This window comes from Falco punctatus (genome assembly GCF_963210335.1).
Source record: "Falco punctatus genome assembly, chromosome: 9".
NCBI lineage: Eukaryota > Metazoa > Chordata > Aves > Falconiformes > Falconidae > Falco > Falco punctatus.
Window position 1 is genome coordinate 3,344,755 of NC_137589.1, and position 21,662 is coordinate 3,366,416.

General features: G+C 39.5%; 1 protein-coding gene across 2 annotated transcripts in view; it reads right to left on the reverse strand.

The window, feature by feature from the left end:
• DOCK1 (dedicator of cytokinesis 1) overlaps positions 1-21,662 on the reverse strand; it is a 317,964-nt gene that overhangs the window by 216,911 nt on the left and 79,391 nt on the right. For both annotated transcript variants that reach the window (XM_080403104.1, XM_080403103.1), the window contains exons 24-27: positions 19,590-19,660; positions 17,918-18,024; positions 6,128-6,255; positions 3,594-3,689 (exon numbers count right to left, since the gene is read on the reverse strand). In XM_080403104.1, coding sequence (XP_080259230.1) covers positions 3,594-3,689; positions 6,128-6,255; positions 17,918-18,024; positions 19,590-19,660 — 402 coding nt within the window. The remainder of the gene's footprint in view (positions 1-3,593; positions 3,690-6,127; positions 6,256-17,917; positions 18,025-19,589; positions 19,661-21,662) is intronic.

Consider the following 21,662-nt stretch of genomic DNA (forward strand, 5'->3'; position numbering starts at 1 on the left):
AGGTATCTGATAAAAATAGCTTATAATTTTTATCTAGAAACACACATTTAAGGAAGCAAAAATTGAAAAAAACGATGTGAAAAGTCAAAAGAGACTATTGAAGAATCTTTCCAATCTGTTCAACAATGCAGAAGAAAGAGGCACCTCCTGTAATTAAGCATGGTTAACTGGCAATTTAAGGTTTAGTAGACAGAAACTTTGGTACAGATGAAAAATACAGCTTTGAAGAATACTGCAGACCAAAAACTTGTAAAAGGTTGTACCCTGTACCTCCCATATTCAGATTAAGATACGGTAGGCATCAGGTAAGAGTTACCAAAATCCTTTCTTATTTCCTGGATTAAGGTGGAACATTTGTAACACAGTGAAGCAAATACATTTAAACAGGTTACTGTGCTGGTACTGCCATCACTGTGGGGTGGTCATAGCATCACAGAACGGTTTGGGTTTAAAGGGACCTTGAAGCCCACCCAGTCCCACCCCATGCCCTGTGCAGGGCCCCCTCCCCCCAGCCCAGGCTGCCCCCAGCCCCATCCAGCCTGGCCTTGAGCACTGCCAGGGATGGGGCACCCACAGCTGCTCTGGGCAGCCTGGGCCAGCGCCTCGCCGCCCTCACGGGGAACAATTTCTGCCTCACAGCTCATCTACATCTCCCCTCTCTCAGCTTAAAAACATGGTCACTTGCCTTAAACTGAAGGTCAGGGTTTTGGTCAGATAGGTACTCCAACTCATCTATTTTTCATCATTTTTTTTCCAAAGGAAACTGACTGGGTAACAGTCATTTAGTATCAAACATATGGAACCCTATCCATAAGTTACAACATAGAGGAAGTCATTTGAATTATTTACAATATCTTTAACAGCCTCTAACTGCATATCATCCTGAAAACATCAATTCAGTGTCTTATGTTCCCATTACATTAGCATATCTAGCAACCTCATCTATTGAATGCTTTGTTCACTAACGTTAAATTGCATTATATTTAAGCGTTCCACCACCTCTGTTCCAAGATAACTACACTGTCACTTGACCATTTAAATTCTTTACAACCCTTTACTGATCACAAAATTCTGGCCTCTCAAATCCACCATCTCTCACTGACATCACACAGTCAACACCAATATGACTGGAAGTCACACAAGCCTCAAACTCAGAAAGGTATACAAAGAATATTATTAAAATAGAAATGGAAACAATTTCTACAAACAACTGTCTGGGATCTATAGGGGTAAAACCTCAGAGTTCATGCATCCCAAATGCCACAGTAGCTCCACAGTGGTTAGGACAGAGGTTTATAAAGAATGCGAAATGAAACAAGGTCGATTGCCACCGTAAGGGGATTCTGAATCTGTTCCTGTATTGCTCACAAACAGAAAAAAAGTCTTGTTTCGGATGAGAAGAACCACGTCTTCCATTCGTTTGAGCTATTCAAAGCAGGATCCTCAGAGGAATGCTTCCAGAATAAAGCTAACAGCTGATGAATCTTAATGTATATATATAGTTCACATCTACAGGAGTAAATGCCAATTTCTCAGTGTTTTTGATCCAAAGTAGGTTTTTATATTTAAAGTGTATTACGCAACATTAGTTTTTGGATGAAGATGACCTAGCTAAGTATTTATTCAAGGTGAAACACATGCCACCTTTAGTAGTCTAATATGGCTGCCTTTATATAGGAAACAAACTGGTATGTCCTTTTAAAGAAGTTACCATTACCTGAAATATGCCTCTGTAAGATCCTTTATTTTTACAATTCCTTCCTTCTACTCATCCGATATGGTTAATTCTTTACTATAAGTTCCAGGTAAAACTATACGAGCATCGACAAAAGAAAAGTTCATGCATAATTTCAACCTGATTGTGATCCAAGAGGGGTCAGGTTAAGTCTGCTAATTATCGCTTGCATTTTACTCCTCCTACTTTGCTGACACCACAAAAATGAATTGTTACTGGTTGATCACAGGCGCATCCTTTCAGCAACAGACTGAACTTTAAGATAGGAGTAAGTACTCATTGAAAATACCTGGTGCTATTAATACTCATTACATAATTATAGTGTGTGCAGATCGAGTGATTTCAAGCTCCATTCGTGATCACTACAGATATTTTTAATGCAACTGTACTTACTTAAAACATATACAGAAGTTTTCAAATATAATTTGATAAATGCAAAAGGAATAATTAACATTTCAAAATATCATCTAAATCACGTTCATCAAAACAGTAATTAATTCACATTCAAACTGTAACTGAAGAAGTTTCCTGTATGTCTCACAAGACCACACCTCCTGCTCAACTGAGCGAAGTCATGAAGTTTTGTACCCTTGTACAGAAAGCTATTAAGGTACCTATGCCACAGATTATTAGTCATTTCGGTGATAATGCACAAAGTAACAACAACATAAACCTTTTGACTTCCTTTCACTGTTCCTGCATCCCAGCACTAGAATATTCTGTAAGATCGATCTCTACTTAAAACTACTTCTTGCTCCAGCAATGGATGTGGCAATCTACTACGACTCACAACAAAAACTACTGTTGCACATCAAAGTGATAAAAGTGGAAGACAAAAGCAAAAAAACGATTAGAGAACGACGCACTAAAGACAAAATTAAAATTATAGCATGTCTGTTGACACAAGGACCACCATACACCAAGTAAACGGGACAGCAGTAGATAAGTAATATGTGCTGAGGACAAGTCAAGTGTCACTGTGTGCAATTACAGAGAAATAAAATTGGAAAAGAAAGGGAGATCAGAAAAAGAAAGTACTTATGGACTCAAATACATCTGATTAACAAGTAAAACCTTTTTAAAGAAAGAAATCAGTATATCAAACGAAACTGAATCAAATGAATATAGAACAGAAAGACAGCTACTCAGCCAGATGAGAAATCTCGTCCACTTTGCATCTGGCAACTGATACATAGGAAACTAGTCAGACACTTAAGGAAGAATATAACGTAAAGACAAACACCCAGAAAGACTCCCAAAAACATACTAAGATCTGTCCCCATTTTAGCTATCAATAGGCCTCACTATTTTGTTCATTATTTAGACCAATATTAACATTACAGTTGAAAAATTAAAATGTCAGGCTTTAAAAATCACAGTGCTACACCACTGATGTGGAACAGGGTAACCCACAGCTACTGCACCAGCTCTAGGCTTTCAAAACATGGGCCTCTATACTTCAATCATCCAAATGCTTTGTTATCTTGGTTATCTCAGTTGTAGTCAAAAAAGACATGCAAATGCTTGTAGAGTCAAAAGATTGCTAATGTAGTAACAAACATGCAAGTCTGTCATTTCCACACTTTTCAGCTGGCTCATTACAAACAAAACATCATTTTGTTAAACACAGATATGTAAAACCTGGCTCATCACCTGGCCACCAATATTTTATAAGTATTTTTTCACCCCCTGTGTAAACCATGGAAAAATTACAAGCCAATGTTTTACAGCTTACTGAACACAAAGACAGTTACTGAAGGTTTTGATTGCTTTGGGTCACCTGGGATTTAAATCCTATTACAGTCAGGTTCAAAAAGATGTGGCAGAGGTATTTAAGTTTACATCAAGAGACACTTACAATGAGCTCCGAATCACGTCCCATGGAAATGACTGTTCTGTTTACTGTCCTCAATAGCTTCTCCATGATTATCTGGACATGCCGTTGTGTTGGCCCCTAAGGAGAAAGAATAAATTAGTGGTAACTAGATACAACAGACACCAATACTATTGAACTATTTATATTTGCCATTAAATCCACCTGTCTTGTGAAAGTTAAATAAAACATCACTCACTGCTGTTGATCAAAAGCAGAAAATTAATCTCCCAGTTCAACAAACACCATGCAAAATCTATTTTATTAATACATGTTACTGATAAATTAACATGTACTGTTACAATAATTTAAATGAAAATCAAGTCCCTGGAAATATAGCAAAGCCTATGACATTTAGTTACCCAATAATTTTATTTTCCCTAGTCATTTATCCAACATCAAAAGCCCACAGGCATTACCAAATTGTGGGGAGCACTATTCTGCAACAGCTCAATTAAATGGAACAGAAAACCAAAGAAAAACTCTGGTTAAGGAACTGCAATTTCAGTCAATTGTTTCAAAGCAGTATTTCTGCATTAGAAGTAATCTGCTTCTGTTTTTGAAAGAGTTGAAAATGAAATATTTAGTGCAACCAGCTCTTCAGAACAAGTTCAAAAACCTCATGCAGAATGATGCCTACAGGAATTGAAGGCAAAACCACATGACAAGGAGAAAGAAACAGATGAGCTTTGCTCCCGTCTTTTACTTTATAAAAAGGTTTCTACAGAGCTTTCATTAGTCTGAAGGAGAAGACTTAAAAAGGTTTCTGTGAGATGGAAAGGGGAAACAATTTGATAGCCAACATTTGCAAGTGTTTTCCCAGTTAATTATCTAAATAGAGCAGCACCTTTGTGTTGCTTCTTGACCAAACACAGTCCAATGAACCATCTTCGTTCTTATGCCTGGATCTGTATAACAACCCACATCATATCACTGGATTACGCATCATTATCAAGGGTAGATTTGTATATATACGAAAAATGCATTTGCGTTTTTGAAGAATGATCCACCATCAGTACAAATACACACAGCTACCGTTCCAATACGGACTTTTCTTCCTGCTGCTGACAGACCTGTCTTTGGGATAAAGCTTACACATTCAGGGAGGAACGCACCTGTCTCGGTACCCTGCTCCTCCCCATGCTTTCTGTCCTGTGAGGTTTTTCTAAGCCTTTCCTCCTCTCTGCATCCCCAGCGCTTGTGGTGCTCCTGCCCATTTTCAATTTTATTTTACCTCCCTCCTCACTTGCCATGCTTCCTTCCTCTCCCTGTCCCCTTCTCCACTGGCAAATGGCTACCTATTTTCTGTAGCCCCCTTGCAGCTGGCTACTAGCAAGCAGTGGCGCAGGGCACCTCCGGGCTCTGCTCCTGCAGCCCCGCTGCAGCTGGGCTCAGCCTGGGAGATGGAGGAGCTGCAAGTGAGTCGCTACCACAGAGAGAAATGGAGCCAACAAAGAGTGACAGGAAGCAGCCAAGCTGTCAAAAAACAAATTCCTTTTAAAATAACCCACCCTCCAAAGCAGTCACACAAAACTACTTTCAAAAAAAAAAGAAACCCAATTGGAATGCCACCAAAAAACGTACTCAAATTATATGGTAGAGACGATGCGAGTAGCTGACCCCAGAGTCCTTTCCAACTAAATTAGTGTACAATTCCACACAGGACTTAAGGTTCAGGCAGCAGCCTCATCAGCCCAAACTTCTGTAAGAGAACATCAAATCACCGCAGCTCACCAGCAAAGCACTAATATTTGCATATTTGTGTGAAGTCAAGAGAGACAAAAAAAGGGACTGTTATGCAAGCTACACACCTGCATACAAGCCCAGGCCACTGCACAGGTTCTCATGCGCAACCATCTCATACGTTTACGTTCTGAATGGATAAGACAACTACGCTAGTTACAATATTCATGCAGAAGCCACCACTTTCCAATTCAGGTTGCTTTTTACTGAGGTGGAGGGGTTTACTAGCTAACTTTAAATGGCACTTCAAAAAGCTAAACAAGTTTGTTGTGTTGACAAAAGTGTGTGTGCAGGTATATGTATATATATGTATGTATGTACGTATATACACTCCCACCCCTTCAGGCTGGCCTAGCAGGCCGGTAACAATACAACTCAAAAGTGCATTTCCCAAAATGCTCATGGAAGAAAAACCAAACCAAACACCTTCTACCTAGCAGAGGCTACACACCATGTGAGAGAAAAGTTGAACTCCTCAGTATTTCTGTTTACTCACTATCTAACCAAGGTCTGGAAAAGTGTTATTGGATAACAGTGCTGTACTGGATGTGCCTCAGAAACAGTAAGAAACATCCGGAGATGTCACACAACACGTCCTCATCACTGGATACCTAAAAAGATGACTTAAAAGAGACTATTTGGGGCAGGGGGGCACAGAGAAGAAAAAAAAAAAAAAAAAATCAAGCCATCAGGAGTTACCTGCTTAATTCAATCTAGTAAGATCCATTTTTTTAAAGATCCATTTTTTAATCATCACAGAACCATACGATACTAACCACATCTTTCTTGTAAAGCACTTCCAGGATGTTACTCAGCAACTGGCAACAAGCCTCCAAATCTTCTTGTCTTTCCAAGTGATACTTCAGCTGATCTGTCATTGTTGGCAGCAAGATTTCCCTGCAGTCTGCACACAAAACATAAGGTTACATACACAGCTTTAAATAACTTCATAGCACTGCCTAAATAGCCAAGCTGCCTCAGTGCTTACATAAGAGTTAAAAAACTAGGAAAAACAAGCTAACTTCCAGATTTCCAGTCACCTGCTTTTCAACCAAACACATAGAAACCTGAAAAAGTTATGAGCAAGTGAAATTAAAGTCATTAGGTTAAGAATGCTTGGACAAGCGCTACCCTCCCAACCACACCACCAGCAGCCCCAGTTCAGCAAACTACTCCCGTGGCCTCACCCATATTAACTGCCTCTGCTTAAAAGCACTGGTTAACTGGACCTGCCCAGCACCACCAGCGTTACACGAAACATTACGTACAAGCTTAGCTTCACGCTTGCTAACTGGTTGAGTGTTGGCAAGGTGTATTAAACTTCCTTTACCTTACCCATACTGGTTACCAATACAGCATAGGCTAACCGTACAAACACAGTTCACAGAGATGTATGATGCTATTCAGATTAACGTTCAGCAGTGTGATGTGGTCTTTTACAGCTAAAAAAATGCTGCTGAAGTACTTTATTCTGGCATACAGATGTAGTTGCTTGTACCAGGTACGGGACTTGCAAAGAGAGACAGGGAAGATGAGGAAAACTGACACAGAACTAAATAATGGAGCTCAGTGTCTTTGCTCAAGTCAAGAACGTAAAGGAAATAAGGTGAAGATCAATCCTCCTAAACCTACCAGCAGGTAACACTGGGGCATGTATCTAATTAATCTCATTAGTATATAACCTGCAAATTGTCTGGCAGAGAGGGACTCCAGGGACCTAGGGCTCAGTCCTAACCCTGGACCACATTTTTTTTTTCCTTTAGGTGAGATGGCACAGCCAGAGATCCCAGCCTTGGGTGTGGTGGCATTAGCTGCAACCAACCCCAGCATGACACTAGAAGCATGCACACTTTATCCACAAAAGAAAGAAAGAGTGAAGTTAAAACCATTTAGCCTCCCCCACTCCCAGCCCCCAAATAAATCCATGCCTAAAGGAGGGGAACTGGTTATCCTTGTTCATCAGAGCCTCAAGAAGGAATGCTGATTAAATTATACAGTGTGCATACCATCAGCATAGGAGCGAAACGTATTTGGGGGTGAGGGAAAGGAAAGCAGGAAGGGGAAAGGAGGAATTAAGAGCATTTTGGTATTTTTCCACCACCGCTAAACAATACTGTAGAACAGGAACCGAAGAAAACCATGAGACCTTTCCAGCTGTTTTACTCTTCTGAAGACCAGTTCCCAAGTCCCTTTCCCTCCCAGTCTGCCCAACTGTCTCACATACATATAGAAGAAGGTGTGAGCTCTGCTTTGCCCAAAGGAAGGAGTACTATGTCTCTATACTAAAAGGGCTGGACTACTAAGCGGCCAGACAGCTTCTTCTGAGATGTCACATGCCTAAGACAGATCGAGAGCAGCACAGGTATTTGCACATGAAACAAGTATATTGAAAAACAATAGTCACCATTAAGGAATTCTTTTTCTCCTGACACGTGGACATATACTATCACAGCACGGGTCACTCCAAACAGTTGCTTTTGTACGATAAAGTCCACCTGGCCGAGAATCTCTGAAAACACAACTGAAGAATTGACTTTCTCAACTGCTACGCTAGCTGTTGGCCCGTGAGATCTCTAATTATACAATATCTGGGAAAAGATGGATGAAGCTCTTGACAGCCACACATATAACACACTGACATTTTTTTTAGTGATATTACTCAAATTGCTTTGACTTGATGGCATACGGATGACTCACAAGAGGTGGCTTCATCGCAGTCTTTAATGACTGTATCATTGCTTAGAGATAATTTTCACACAAAAGCTGAAGTCCCTGGAACATTCAGAAGTGCTCATGAGCACTCAAATCATAGTCTTTTTACATAGTACTGGACCAGTAAGCATCACCATCCCAACATCAAGAAGCGTGAGTAACAGATCACAGCAGGAAGCACGAGACTAGAAAAATGAAAACTAGAGATTTATCTCATTTAAGAGGGGATGGGCTCTTATTGCAATGTGAAAGCACTTATTTAGGGTTCTACGTAAAACTTTCCTGGGAAGCCAAGAAATCAACAGCTCAAAGTAACACTTTCAACAGTAGGAAACCTCCTCCTGGTAGCAGCAGAGGGCTACTCAACCGCAGAAGCTCCTTCTACAACTAAATAATTCCTTTATTGATACACATTTGGTCTCTGTCCTTTTGCAGTGGACATAACTGGCATCCAGAAGCAGTCAGGATAGCCAGGAGTTACAGAACGAGCAAATTGGTGCTGAGAAGCTACAGCAAACACCAGTAGCTCAAAGAATGATGATCTGCATCACCAAAAGATGGTGACCCTGGCTTCAATTCACCAGAATTAAGTACCTTTGCTAGCTTCATCTTTTGCTGAAGAGACATCCAGAGACAGAATGTGCATGTCTACCCTTGACCATTCCTGATGATTCCCGTTGGTATTTATGAGGTGCTGCACCCCAGGCACCAAGATGTCAGTGTTGTAGAAGGTACTGTTATAACAGAGTACCCAATTGCATCGCATGGGCCCCACACAGGTGCCAACTTCAAAATCCAAATTCCATAGTGAAAACAGAGGCTCAGCAGATGGCCTGCTGGTTACAAGCACAGGATGGACAAGGCAGTATCGCCAGGGCTAAAATATGCACTGCAGATACCAGAAAAAACTGACAGCTAGGATGTAGAGATGTGCCAAGGATGAAGAATTCCACTACATGCTTAAGGTGTTATGTTTTGGCTTGCGGTGGAAAAATTGACACAGGTGTTAAAAACTCAGTGTCAAGGTGAAGATTACTCTCACTTGATGGTCTAAGTGATAAGGTATGGGCTCAAGAGGGCTTGCATCTGCTGCTAAAAGAGAGAAGGCAACGGGATTGATGAGACAAAGGTGGACTTCATAGGGAAACGGTCTGTCCAAAGTCTGCCAGAAGCCTTCAGCCAGTGCTGTATGGTCCAACTGTAATGACTTCAACTATCCTCTGCACCTGCTTCAAGACTCCCATGTCATCACTGACCACAGCCTCCAGTCCCCTACAGAGCCAAAGAGTTACAGGAGCACCTCCACACACTCATCCCTTCAGCAAGATACACAGCATGAAGGCTGGAATCCTGCTCTCCCAAACTGCACAACAGGGAAAAATAAAAGTCACCACAAAAACCCAACCAAACAAACAAACAAAAAACAACACAGCAAACAAATAAAAAAAAACCCACACCACCCACAAGAAAAACTGTGCTATAATGCAGAATAGAGAGTACTCCATCTCAACAAGACGCTAGAGGAACTGAAACAGCAGCATCCTAATTCTGCCTTGTGAGCTCACACATGGAGGATGAGAAATAACACTGTATAAGCATACCCAGCTTCTAGTAGTTAAAAGAAATATTCTTCAGTCTCAAGTGACTCATGGAAGAACATGTTCACTAGGAATGCACAAGTGGGCTTTCATTCAAAGAAAGTACTTTGAAGAGTTACTTTCTTCAGTGCAGAGCTTTTCTATTTAATCGCTTCTTGGCCATTCAACCTCCAGCTTTGTAGCTCAAAAAAGAAAAATCATGGTCCATTTGTTGAAATTTTTGCCTCCATAAACAGACATTAGACCCTGCAATGTATACACATGGGGAAATACACCTAGCATTGACTTCATCACATCCCCTCATATTCATTTCCATTAAGAAGCAGAGAAATGGGTTTACAAAAGATCCAGAAACATCTTAATCGTAACTTCCCATTATTTGTTTGCAACAATAATGTCCTAATTCTATGCAGATATTAAGTGAAAGGAGGTGGTGATCCCTGGAGGGAAAAAAAAAAAAAAAAAAAGCCAAACAGAAGTGACCTCACTGAAAGAGCCAGGTTGCTCATTACATGATCTAAAGCCCCTGATATAAAAGTGAAGCCTCCAAACTGCCCTAATACAGTAAACAATAATACATGTGCATTTAAAGCAATAGTTTGCTTTAACATATTTCAAATGCGTAACCTTAGGTAAAAAAAATAAAAAAAACACACCAAAAAACACTCCCAAAAAAAACCTAACCCAAACCATAAAACCACAGCCCACAGCAACCCCTGAATAGAAAAAAGAAATTGTGAGTGAAGATGCAGCCATTACATACAGAAGGTTTGCCTTGCACTGACCTGCCATGTATTTCATATAATCATCATTTTACATTTGCTTTAAACTTCTGCCTCTGAACTGCTCCAGCCCCTGACCATGCAACTTCTGTCCCAAAAAACATTCCCTTCCTTGCTCAAGTACTCAAGACTATTCTGACACGACAGAATTACAGGACTCACCAGATAGATGCAGGTCAGAATTAACTACAAATTTTCCACATAAATTTCAACCCAGCTCAGTATGTTTGACCCAAAGATGCTTTGTGATTGCAGCATTTGTGCCTCTGCACTTGTGAAACCTCAGTACATATCATTACCTTAGGTTTTAACGTGGAAAGACACGAGTAGATTCAGAATAAACCCACAGAACAGTGGTGCCACACACTGCTTTCACCAAATGCAGGGGAGAGAAAAAACCCTGATGCCCAGTTGCTAAGCACTCCAGCAAAGACATACAAACGTGCCTTTGTAAAGCCTGCAAGGTGAATCAATCTTTAATAACTTACAAAGGTTCCTAATTAGAGGTTTGAAAATGTTTCACGTCCCCGTTAAACCCCACTAGTGGAGAACGGTCAAAGCTCAATTTAATATCTGCAAGCGTGCAGAAGGCGAAAATTGCAGCTATGTCATCTTTGAGTTAGATTGTCTAGAGTACACTCTAATCAATAGGGACGGTATTCAAGTTGGGTTTCTGAGAAAGGAAAAAGTAATTGATTTGTCATACTACTTCATTCGGAATCACACAACCTATACAAAAGACTAAGTTCCCTCGGGTAGACTTGCCAACGCTCCTCAGTAACTACCTTACAGGCTCCCTGCCTTCCCCAACATCCACTTGTGAGCATCTGCCATTTGGTTTGTAGCTGCTGCACGTTATAAACAGGGGAGGATAAAGTGTCAAGGTGTGCTGGGTACTCGATAAAAAGATCCAAATACTTCCCAGGTTTTTAAAAACAAACAAGTCCATAAACCACTACCTCCACCACACACACCAAAAAAAAAAAAAAAAAAAAAAAACCAAACACCCCCACCCCAGAGAACCGCGCAAACACCAACACGGTGAAATTTTTCTAAAGATTACTTGGCCTTTCAAATTATCAATGGAACTTTTACATTTAGGAAGACATACTGATATATAGCTTAATGTGAAGTAGGCAAAAAGAAATAAATATTGCCAATGGGAAAGACAAAAGTACTCAAAAGTGTACTTCATGATACTCAGCATCTGGCAGGCAATAAAATTATATTAACATACTGGATGATTTTTACAGACTTTTCCCTGCTCTTGCAGCTTCTAAAGGCCTGCTTGCAGGGTACCAGAAGACCTCCCTAGCCCTGCTGCCCGGGCTCTCGGGAGGATGCAGCACACAGCTGACCTTGCTGATGCAAGGGTGCGTGGTGCTGCTGGAGCGGGCTTGGGTGCTGCTCTGGAGCAAAGCTGCTGACAGCAGGCACCATCCTGTAGATCCGTGTCTTTGTCCCATGGGTTTCCCATCACAGAACAGATCCCAGCTTCACTTTGAGGTGAAGCAGCAACAGCTGTTGAACCAATTCCATCATTGTAAGGTTTTCTAGATACGTCCATTAAAATACAAGAGCTAGAAGACAACAAATTCCAAAGATGGAACCCACCAATGCACACACAAACCCACACATACATATATATATATATTTATATTTAAGCAAATCCAGTACTATGGTAACATGCTCTACAAGTAGGTAAGATTTTAAGTGCATCCTTTGCTACACACTATTTTGAAAAACACTGCGTTGATCAACTATACCTTGATTCCTTAGGAGCACGGGAGAGGAAAGGTTAACCTTCTTCAGCCTGCCTGTCACAAACACCTCCCAGCCCTGATTAATAGGCAACCTTGAATAAATCTATAGTCTATAACATTAGTCTTCTGTTGAAAAGCCAGCTCTGAAGATAGCTCATGAGTGTGATGCACAATGATTACAGAAAACAATAATTTGACATCTGTTCTCTACTGCACAAGTCCAGCCCACAATGATTAATGTCACAGGAATGTGCAGTGAGAATAAAATATTAATCTCTATAAAAGGATGCTCAGGAGGCATTATCAACTTATAAGCATCCAAGCAAAGACTTTGGATGAAACACTGACACAGGAGCTATGCTGAAGCTAAATACATGAAATAATTTTTTGTCAGTTTAAAAACATTTCCTTTGGAGTGACACTGACAAATGCATTTCTTTATTTTACGGTTCACCTAGTTAATGTGGCCTATAAAATAAAACAAAACTTATGCTTAGTAACCTCACTTCTACTACACAGCATGGAGACAAAAATCGTAATTTAAGCCATGTTAAACAATAAGGACTTTTATAAATGCTATATGCTACTGATATTTAACAGACTAACAATTTCCTAAAGGAAAAATCACTAGATTTCCTAACTGTTTAAGAATACAGCAGCTACACAGCTCACTTGCTAATTAGCTGGAAGTCATTTGTAAAACAATGCAACAGCGAATACAAACAACTCTATGGGACAAAACAAATCAGATAAATCATTATTTGCATAAAACCAAAATTTTGATGTTTGCAAGGATAAGACACTTTACCAACTGTAAGTACTTCCACATGTAGAACTGAAAACATACATTAGGTTATTATAAAACTGTTCCACACTAATTTATAAACTCATACTTCTATGCGGACATACTCTTGCAGAAAACTTTTACAACCTAGAATCAATTCAGGTGCTAATCTAAAGGAAGGCTTCCATTGTTTTGGGGTCTGAGGTGGGGGGGTTGGAGGGGAGAGGGACGTGAAAGGAGGAAGAGATACAGGGTTGGGCTCCATCAAACGTTTGCTGCTTTACACAGACAAAAAAAGGATATGGTGTGCACTGTCATGGATCTGCATAAATTACTGTGATTATAAATGTTACATATTTATATATACATTTACTTCTATATGGTCATATGCAGTTATTTTTATATAATTATTATATATTCCTATTTATCTTATTTTTATAAAGATATCTACTGACATACTTATGTCCTCACTGAGCAAGATGTGCACATATTTGTCTAAACTAGTACCATTTAAGGCCCTATTCAAGTCTCAAAATCCAAAAACTTGCTGAATCAGGATGTTAATCACTGACAATTTAAAATGCTTTACTGCATGCAAAAAGCTGCATCCCAGTTAGCCCAGATGAACACTGGGGTGTTCAAACACCCTACAGATGCACCCAGCCCAGTAATTTCTTCTCTGCAATCATCAGGGAGCAGGGCAGAGTCAAGTGAACTCGTCCAAAGCACAGACTGTAAACCTCTGCGTTCACAACTACCCCTTATCCCGCTGATAGCACTACCTGAACAATTTCTACACACAAAAAATGAGATAAAATATCCATTTAAAAATATGGGAAAACACAGCAGTTTAACCCTTGAAAGAACTCCTAAAGGGCACACTCTGAGATCACGGCCGTGATTTAGCCCTTGGAAAGGGCTCATGGTGCAGGACTTCTGCAGCAGCCACGACCAAATGACCTTTTTAATGACATTCCAGGAAGCGTTTCCTCACATAAGAAACGGAACAAAATCTAAACCAACATGTAACACAGGTCTACTGCACAAACAGAAGAAGAGAAATTGAGCATCATCACGTTAGGGATTATTTTCCATGCTTCAGAAAAACAAGATGCAACTTAACTGCTTTTCCAGAAGAAAACTCACATTTGTTTTGCCAAAGCCACTGTAGATTATTGAATCAAACGTGGAAAGGATAAAAGAGATCTAAGGTATGCAAAAGAGGCCTTGAACTTGATGAATATAACCCCTGAAAATGGGCAGAAACAGCCGTCTTTATGTTAGTGGGGAATCAACAGGAAAATCTTTCCTCCTTGGTGGTATTTTAATGTATGTTGTTTCAAGGACATAAACTAGAAGCATGGAGATCTGATATAGATTTAGTCTAAATAGAGAGATGATTTCTACTTGTTGGCCTGTGTAAATAACCACAAGCTTGGAAAAATATGCTTCTTGAAGTCACCTAGCTATTATTCTCTTATCAAATACATAATATACAGACACATGCACAGACACACACTCTGCTTAACACTGCTTTGACTGACTCACTACATACCAATTTTTCTTTCTCCCTTCAGTACTAGGGCTCAGATACGAGCCACTGTTAGGATAAAAGCACCAAAACCTAAGGAATGTACAGTGTGTTCCTGCCAGGGCTGAAGAAACCTTACTAAAAATAAGCTTAAGTTGAACAATTACCGTGAATTTCAGAAGGAAACATGTAAATGACACATGACATAACTAGAAAAGTAGTAAAATTATGGAACTATATTTTACATTCTTTTTTAAAGACCTAAAACCCACAACACCCTAGTACAGTCTCATCCAAGGTCCCAAACTCTTCAGATTTCATGAAGACCACTGAACCATCCATCACTCCACATCATTCTTCAAGCACAACGCATTACCCAAACTTTCACATGCCCACCCCTCTCACCCCAAAATCCTTCAAGCTTCACAGATTCACGTATTTTGAATTTTCATGCCTCTGGAGACGCAAATAAATCTTCCTTGGCCCCTCAAAGCACAGAATTAGAGCATTTCTCTCCAACAACAATATACTGATGAAATGCTGTTTGATATTCTGTACGTTTTACAGCTTTCCATCAATTCCACAATCCTATACTGCATACTGCCTTTAGAAGAGAAAAATCTCATTTCTGCAATATGATACAGGATTAGTTGGATACTTATATGAAAGTATTGCCTATCAGTTAAAAATTATTTAATCAATGAGGAGGAGGAGGGGCAGTCAAACTACGTTTTAATAATAAGAACTCAAACACACAGAGCAAGGGGGGAAATCCAAAAATCTAAATTTAACAAAGGCTGTGGCTAGGTGTTTATTTTCAAGTGAAATGTAGTATTTCTGAAAGTTTCCCAGCACAACTGACTCTCCAGTCACAAATTTTACAGACAATTACCAGTGGCAAGAGAAGCTTTTAAGATAATGCTTTGTTTATCAACACATACATACGTCTATAAGGTCACATAGAAGCATACAGAAGGGAGGGCAAGGCAGAGGTGTGCACGCTGATACAGCCCACGGGAAACGGCACCACCACATCACGGCTGCGGCGAACCCCCCCAGCCCTCCTCAGCGTCAGGCTCCATCCCCTGGGCACCGCACAGCCCCAGAGCTGCAGCCGCCTGAAATCCTTGTCCCACCACTTGGACTGTGCCCCACATGCCCAGCTGGGCAGCGCCAGCCGCGTACGTGCCTCGAATCTCCTCTGCAACTCAACCGAAGCACATTAGATTTAAGACATTCTTAACAGCCAGTGACATGAAACCCCTGGTTAGGAGCCTCCCGATAAGATCCAAAAGCCATTAAGTAGCACCGTTCTGTCAACAACACTGGACTGAATTCAGATTAATGACCCTGCTATTAAAACAGACTCATTTGAATTTCTCAGGAGCATAATGATATTGGACTGTACCATTTGCTGCAACCCAAAAAACCTAAGTTTGAGAATTAGATTTAAAATACAAACCATCCATGCACAATTGGTTGAATAAGGGAAGACAATGACTAATATAGCAAACAGACAATGTGTCCCTATAGCCTTCCTTAGGAGTGCTTCTTATAGTCATAATTTCTTGTTTGATCTGAGTTATCTCAATTTCCTCGTATCCAAGACAGTCAAGTATTATACCTTACATTACTGACTTCTGCCCCAAAGACCTTGCAACCTAAAAGCAGCCAGGAGAAGGAAAAATTACTACACAGAACACGAGCAAGAGTGAACGAAGGAAAAGAATAGCATTGATGTACATGTCTGAAAGAGCAAACATTACAATGGTCTCACAGAGACTACTACCATTTTACCCAAGCCTCAACATCTGCATTCTTCCTTTTTACTTTTGCAAACCCTGAAATTCAGAGTAAAATCATTTGCTGTGGCTCATAAGGGCTGAATAATTTCAAAAGAAGATCTCAAAAGCTAAAACCACGCTGAACCGTATTTGGACTTGCTAGTGCAGTATGCTGTGGTATGGCTGGTAGACTGTTTCTCACTTCATCGCCATTCATAACTGCAGGTAGTAAATTTACAACCTGTGTTACACCGTGTTGATCAAGCGGGACTGTACTGAAGGCTTCCTTATGGAAAAGCTCTGTCTCTTTCTTGGAAGGTTCAGAGCCTCTAGGATCCCTATCTTCTAGTTTTAATTCTCATCAGACTTTTTTTTTTTTTTTCCTTTTACCCAGAGCTTAAGGCTTAAACTTGCATGTAACATGCAGACCCAATAATTTTACAAACACTTGTTGTAAGTCTTAGAGAATAACTTTCCTGCAAATTCAGTCTAAATAAAAAGCACCATCACAATTTAAAGCTCATTCTTTGAACATCATTCTTCATCGCTACTGATGCAAAATTAGAAAGAAAACTTCAAGTGGGAAGTGGTGGAAAGAGCAAGAGTATAAATCCCACAGTTGTCAGTACCAGATCCACGCGGCACCCCACCTTCTAGCAGTGCCACTGAACTGCAGCAGGTGCAAACACACAGTTTTGTGAAACTACGGGAGCATAATAAATTGCAGCATAGATTGTGTTTGCTTTATACTTTTTTGCTAACTGGAAGAAAACAGAAGTTACTAGATCCAGCAAAAGTTACATAGCTGTGGTTAGACATTACCTGATCTGGTATAAAGCGCACCAGTACAAAGCCAACCCACCAAGAGTACGTTTTAAGTTGGAACCAGAAAAGTTTGCTTTATCAGCACTTTGCATCACATGGTGCCAACATTTTTGATCTGACAGAAGAATCCTTTCAAATTTCCTTTATCGTTGAACCATTGCCTATTTGCTCCCTCATTAATTTCTGACAGCACAAACACTTAGTTTAGGTTAGTTTAACCTGCAGTCAGCTAGAAAAAGAATAAAATATTTCAGCTTGAAGAAATCTGTAAGATAGATGCTGGAACTTATCTTTGACTGGCCCACTAAGGCAGAAGGAGAAAATAAGAAAGCATGGATGAATGGCACACTCTAAAAGGTTTGTGTGTTGTTTTATTTCAGCCAGGGGACAGCTTTAAAGGGAGAGAACGATGCTTCGGAAGGAAAGGACATAAAAAACTTCCATTTTCTCCACAGAACTTCACTGAGTAGAAAGGCTGAATTAATCCATTTACAATAAAACGTATTATAGTTAAAGTTATGACACATGGCAATAACACTGGAAGCTTAGTGCCCTTTTAAATTAAAAATTGCAAGTTTTTGCTTTCTCTTCTTTATGATCTATAACCTGCAATAAGTGTCAATTAGCATTTCCTCACTTATTTTAAATCTTCTTGTCCTTCCAATAGAACAACCTTAATTGGTTACAACCTCCACTGCATTTGGCAGCAAGGACAAACCTGGCACTAGCAGAGGTCTGGAGACAATGAATAATGCGACAATTTAATGGTTGCAAAGGTCCTGCTTACCGTGCTGTGTGAAAAGGTCGCTGTGAACTATTTCTATCAAGCAGTACAGCTTCTGGATTGTGAGCCGGCTCACAGGAACATTTAGGATGAATTCAGTAAACAGTTTGCTACATACAAAGGGACAAGTAAAAATGTATTAAACTCTCTCCAAAATACATAAGAAACACCGAATAAGCACAGAAAAGATAAACAACCGCTTACCCTTGGGACAAGCAAACTAATTTTTTTCCAGACATAAACCAGTTGAGACAGGCATTTCAGAGAAATGTGAATTGTCTTTCTTACGCCTGTTCAGTTTTTTGTGTCTTTTCTTCTGCCCTCTCCCTTTTCTTCTTAGTTTTACACTCTTCTCCCATGATTCATTTAAGGTCTTAGATTTTGAATTTCAATTGTCTGTGCGATTGCCTACTTCAATCGTCACATACCATTAATGGAATAATACATGACCGTATAAGCCAAGAATTAAAAAAAGGTGATAATTCATGTCACAAGCTTTCACCACCAAAACAACCCCAAAATCAAAACCAGAAATACACAGATTTTATAACGGTAAGGTACCATCACAATCATCAGCTGAGCTCCCACATAACACATTTTTAAAAGACTTTTCAATAATTTTGCAACACTTCCTAAATTCTTGGAGGGGGGGGTGTGTATTTTTCCTATTAAGCCTTAACTTTTAAGTGCTACTCAATCTCAATTAAGTACTCTAAAGTGACAGAAAAACCGTAGTGTTTGGGGTAAAACAGGCTAAGTCCTGGTATTTTTCAATTGATCTATTTTCCCAGAACTTTTGCTATCACATATCAAAATTACGATTTATTCCAGACACTCTATGAGGATGTACTCCCAAGGCCACTGGAAGCATAAGTAAAAAAAGTTTACAGTACAGGCAAGCAGAAGCTAAATGCCACGTTCTTCAGGCCACTGGAGTGTTAGACTGAGATGACACTTACCTATTTCATTTCTACTTTATCTTTCTTTTCCTCATTTTGACACACCAGAACAAAGAAATGAAAACAGACAGTATAGAAAAGGATCTGTGCAATCAAATTAGATAAAAAGGGTGTTTTCTTTCAACTTGAAATGCCTTGCAATAGCACTGTGAAAGAGAACCTTTTTTTCTTCTCTTTAAAAGTTCTCCTAAAATACTAGTTTAGATTTGGTTTCTCTATTTTTTTGTTCTAAAACATCTTCCTATTATTACTCTTTCTATTTACTATCAACATTCCCGTGTTTATGAGGTACTGAAATGTCGAGCCAGCAATAAATATGGCTCACTGAACAAAAATGTAATTATTTACATTAAATTTATACTTGAAAGCGTGAAGCATCAAGTATACAGCTTAAGAATTTTGATGTCAGTTCCCCGATTGATAACTCTTGCTATCTCATTACCTGACTGTACTCAACAAGACTGCAAAGTTTGTCAAGACATTTGTCAAACCTTGACGCCTTACGTGTTACCTTAAAAACAGGTTGTTAGCGGGCCCCTGAAAATATTTGCAAGGGGGGTAAAAAGGTAATAAAACCAGGGTGATAAAACACCTCAGGAAATCACAGTTCATTGCCTCTGTAGATATTTGTGTGTGTAGAGATAGATAAATATCTATATATGTAAAAGAAAGATCTAGATTAAGTTCACACTACACATTTCATTAACTCTACTCACCTAAGTTCTTTTGGATCAAATACTAATTTCACATCATTGACAATAGCTGGCAAGTATTTAAGTGCTGCCCCCTAGAAAAATAAAAACAACAAATAAACAAGACTGAAATTCATATGCCTTTAGAGGTGATGCAAAGACTGCAAGAAGATAATTACACAAGAGTAGGTTGCTTTGCCTTAACTATTCTATGGCTTCAGCTAAAAGAAGCTTAAAAGAAGAAAGAGGCATGAAAGACTAGTAAACTGAGAAAAATGGCAATTTACACGAAAATTAGAGATTTATAAGCTCCTTCCAACATGTTACAGAAACTTTTTGGTGTATCAGTACATAATGCATAACTAAGTTATGTTCCTGTAATCACTTCCCCCCCCCCCCCCCCCCCCCCCCATCATCTGCAGAGATGAAGAAGCATCTTCTCATCAGCCATGCTGTATTTGTTTGGGTTTAATTTTCCCTCCTCTACTTCAAAGTGAAACAAAAAAATGCACGACTGTAATCTTTCCTTCAGCAAATTCTGGGTAGCCACTAACAGAACTGCAGTTCTTTGTAATTCCCCGTGAACCTGCAGTTGTCGCTCCATTTCATAGTACATAATGAAAGGATTCAGAAGATGATAGAATCACAGAATGGTTGGAAGGGACCTTTAGAGATTATCTAGTTCCAAGCCCCTGCTCTGGGCAGGGACACCTTCCAGGAGACCAGGTTGCTCCAAGCCCCATCCCACCTGGCCGATCCAAACAGATGTTTCATATTTTCACTATTTGTAGTCATTTCAACTAATTTTGTCTTTCCGTTTCTTAGTAACAATTAGTAGTTATCTATTTATTTCTAGAGCAAACATTCTTTTACAGGCATCAAGAGCAAAAATCCAGCAATTAAAAATTACTGCCCTGCAATTTAATGCCATCATTCCAAAGCACACATTGGGTTGGACAATAGAAAACGGACCTCTGGTAACACCATAGATAAAAATCACTCAGACTATAGAACCAGTAATTTCAATCAGATGAAGCTGGAGGGGTTTTTCTTCATTTGCAAATGAATTTAAATGTCGTTTTTCAAATAATAGATGAGAAAACATTCTACCTAAGAAACCCTAAGGCAAAAGTCTTTGGCTTTAAATCTTAATCTTGTTAGTTCATACACGTGCACTATTTTTACTGAGGTTCCTCAAGTTCCTGTGTCCACTGAGCACCAGACTAGAAAAGAAAAACCACAGTAATTCAAATATAAACCATAACAGTTGGATTTATTTTGCTTACTTTCGCATTTTATTGATAATAACAGTTTGATTACAGATATATTTTTGAATGATTCATTCCCCATTTCTGTTTGTGGGTTTATCGCTTAGCATTTGCAGTTTCCATCAATGACAGCACCCTGTGCTGCCCTTCCTTTTGAATTAGAAGGGAGATGAGCCCTTATACTTTTACTTTTTAATCAAGTCTTTTTTAGTCTGAAGTCTGTGATCTGACAAGTGATTATACTATACAACTCCATGGTCAGGGGAATTCAAGAGACAGAAAAGTTCTATTTAGCAGTAGTTGTTAATAGTAGGAAGAGCCATGGGGAAACAGGCTCAAGCAGTACTGCCCCGCAGGTATATACAAAACCACTTCTCTATTTTCAAACCACACTTTTCTGCCACATCCCTAGTAATTTTAAATCAAATTCCACCATTCTTGAATGCAAGAGGTCAATTGTTTGATTACAGTCACAAGCACAACTTCAAGTAGCCAGCGTGGGAAGTTTGCCAATGCTTGCTGGCCACTTTTAAAAGAGCAAAAAACTTGTCAATAGGTTAGGTGCAAATTTCAGGGTGTTCCAGTTTTTATTCATAGTCCATTTAAGCTGTCAAGCTTGATCGTCAAACATTTCCACATATGCTTAAAGGACTACTTACATGCTCAGAAATCAAGCTCATAACTGTAATTATGCAAATAGTCCCATTATGTACACGCTTATGTGTTTTGATGGATGAGAACTCTAATGACCAGTTATAAACCGCAGCCATCGCTGTGGTTTTTTATTTGCTTATCATTCAAATGCATGTAGCAATAAATGTTTAGTAAC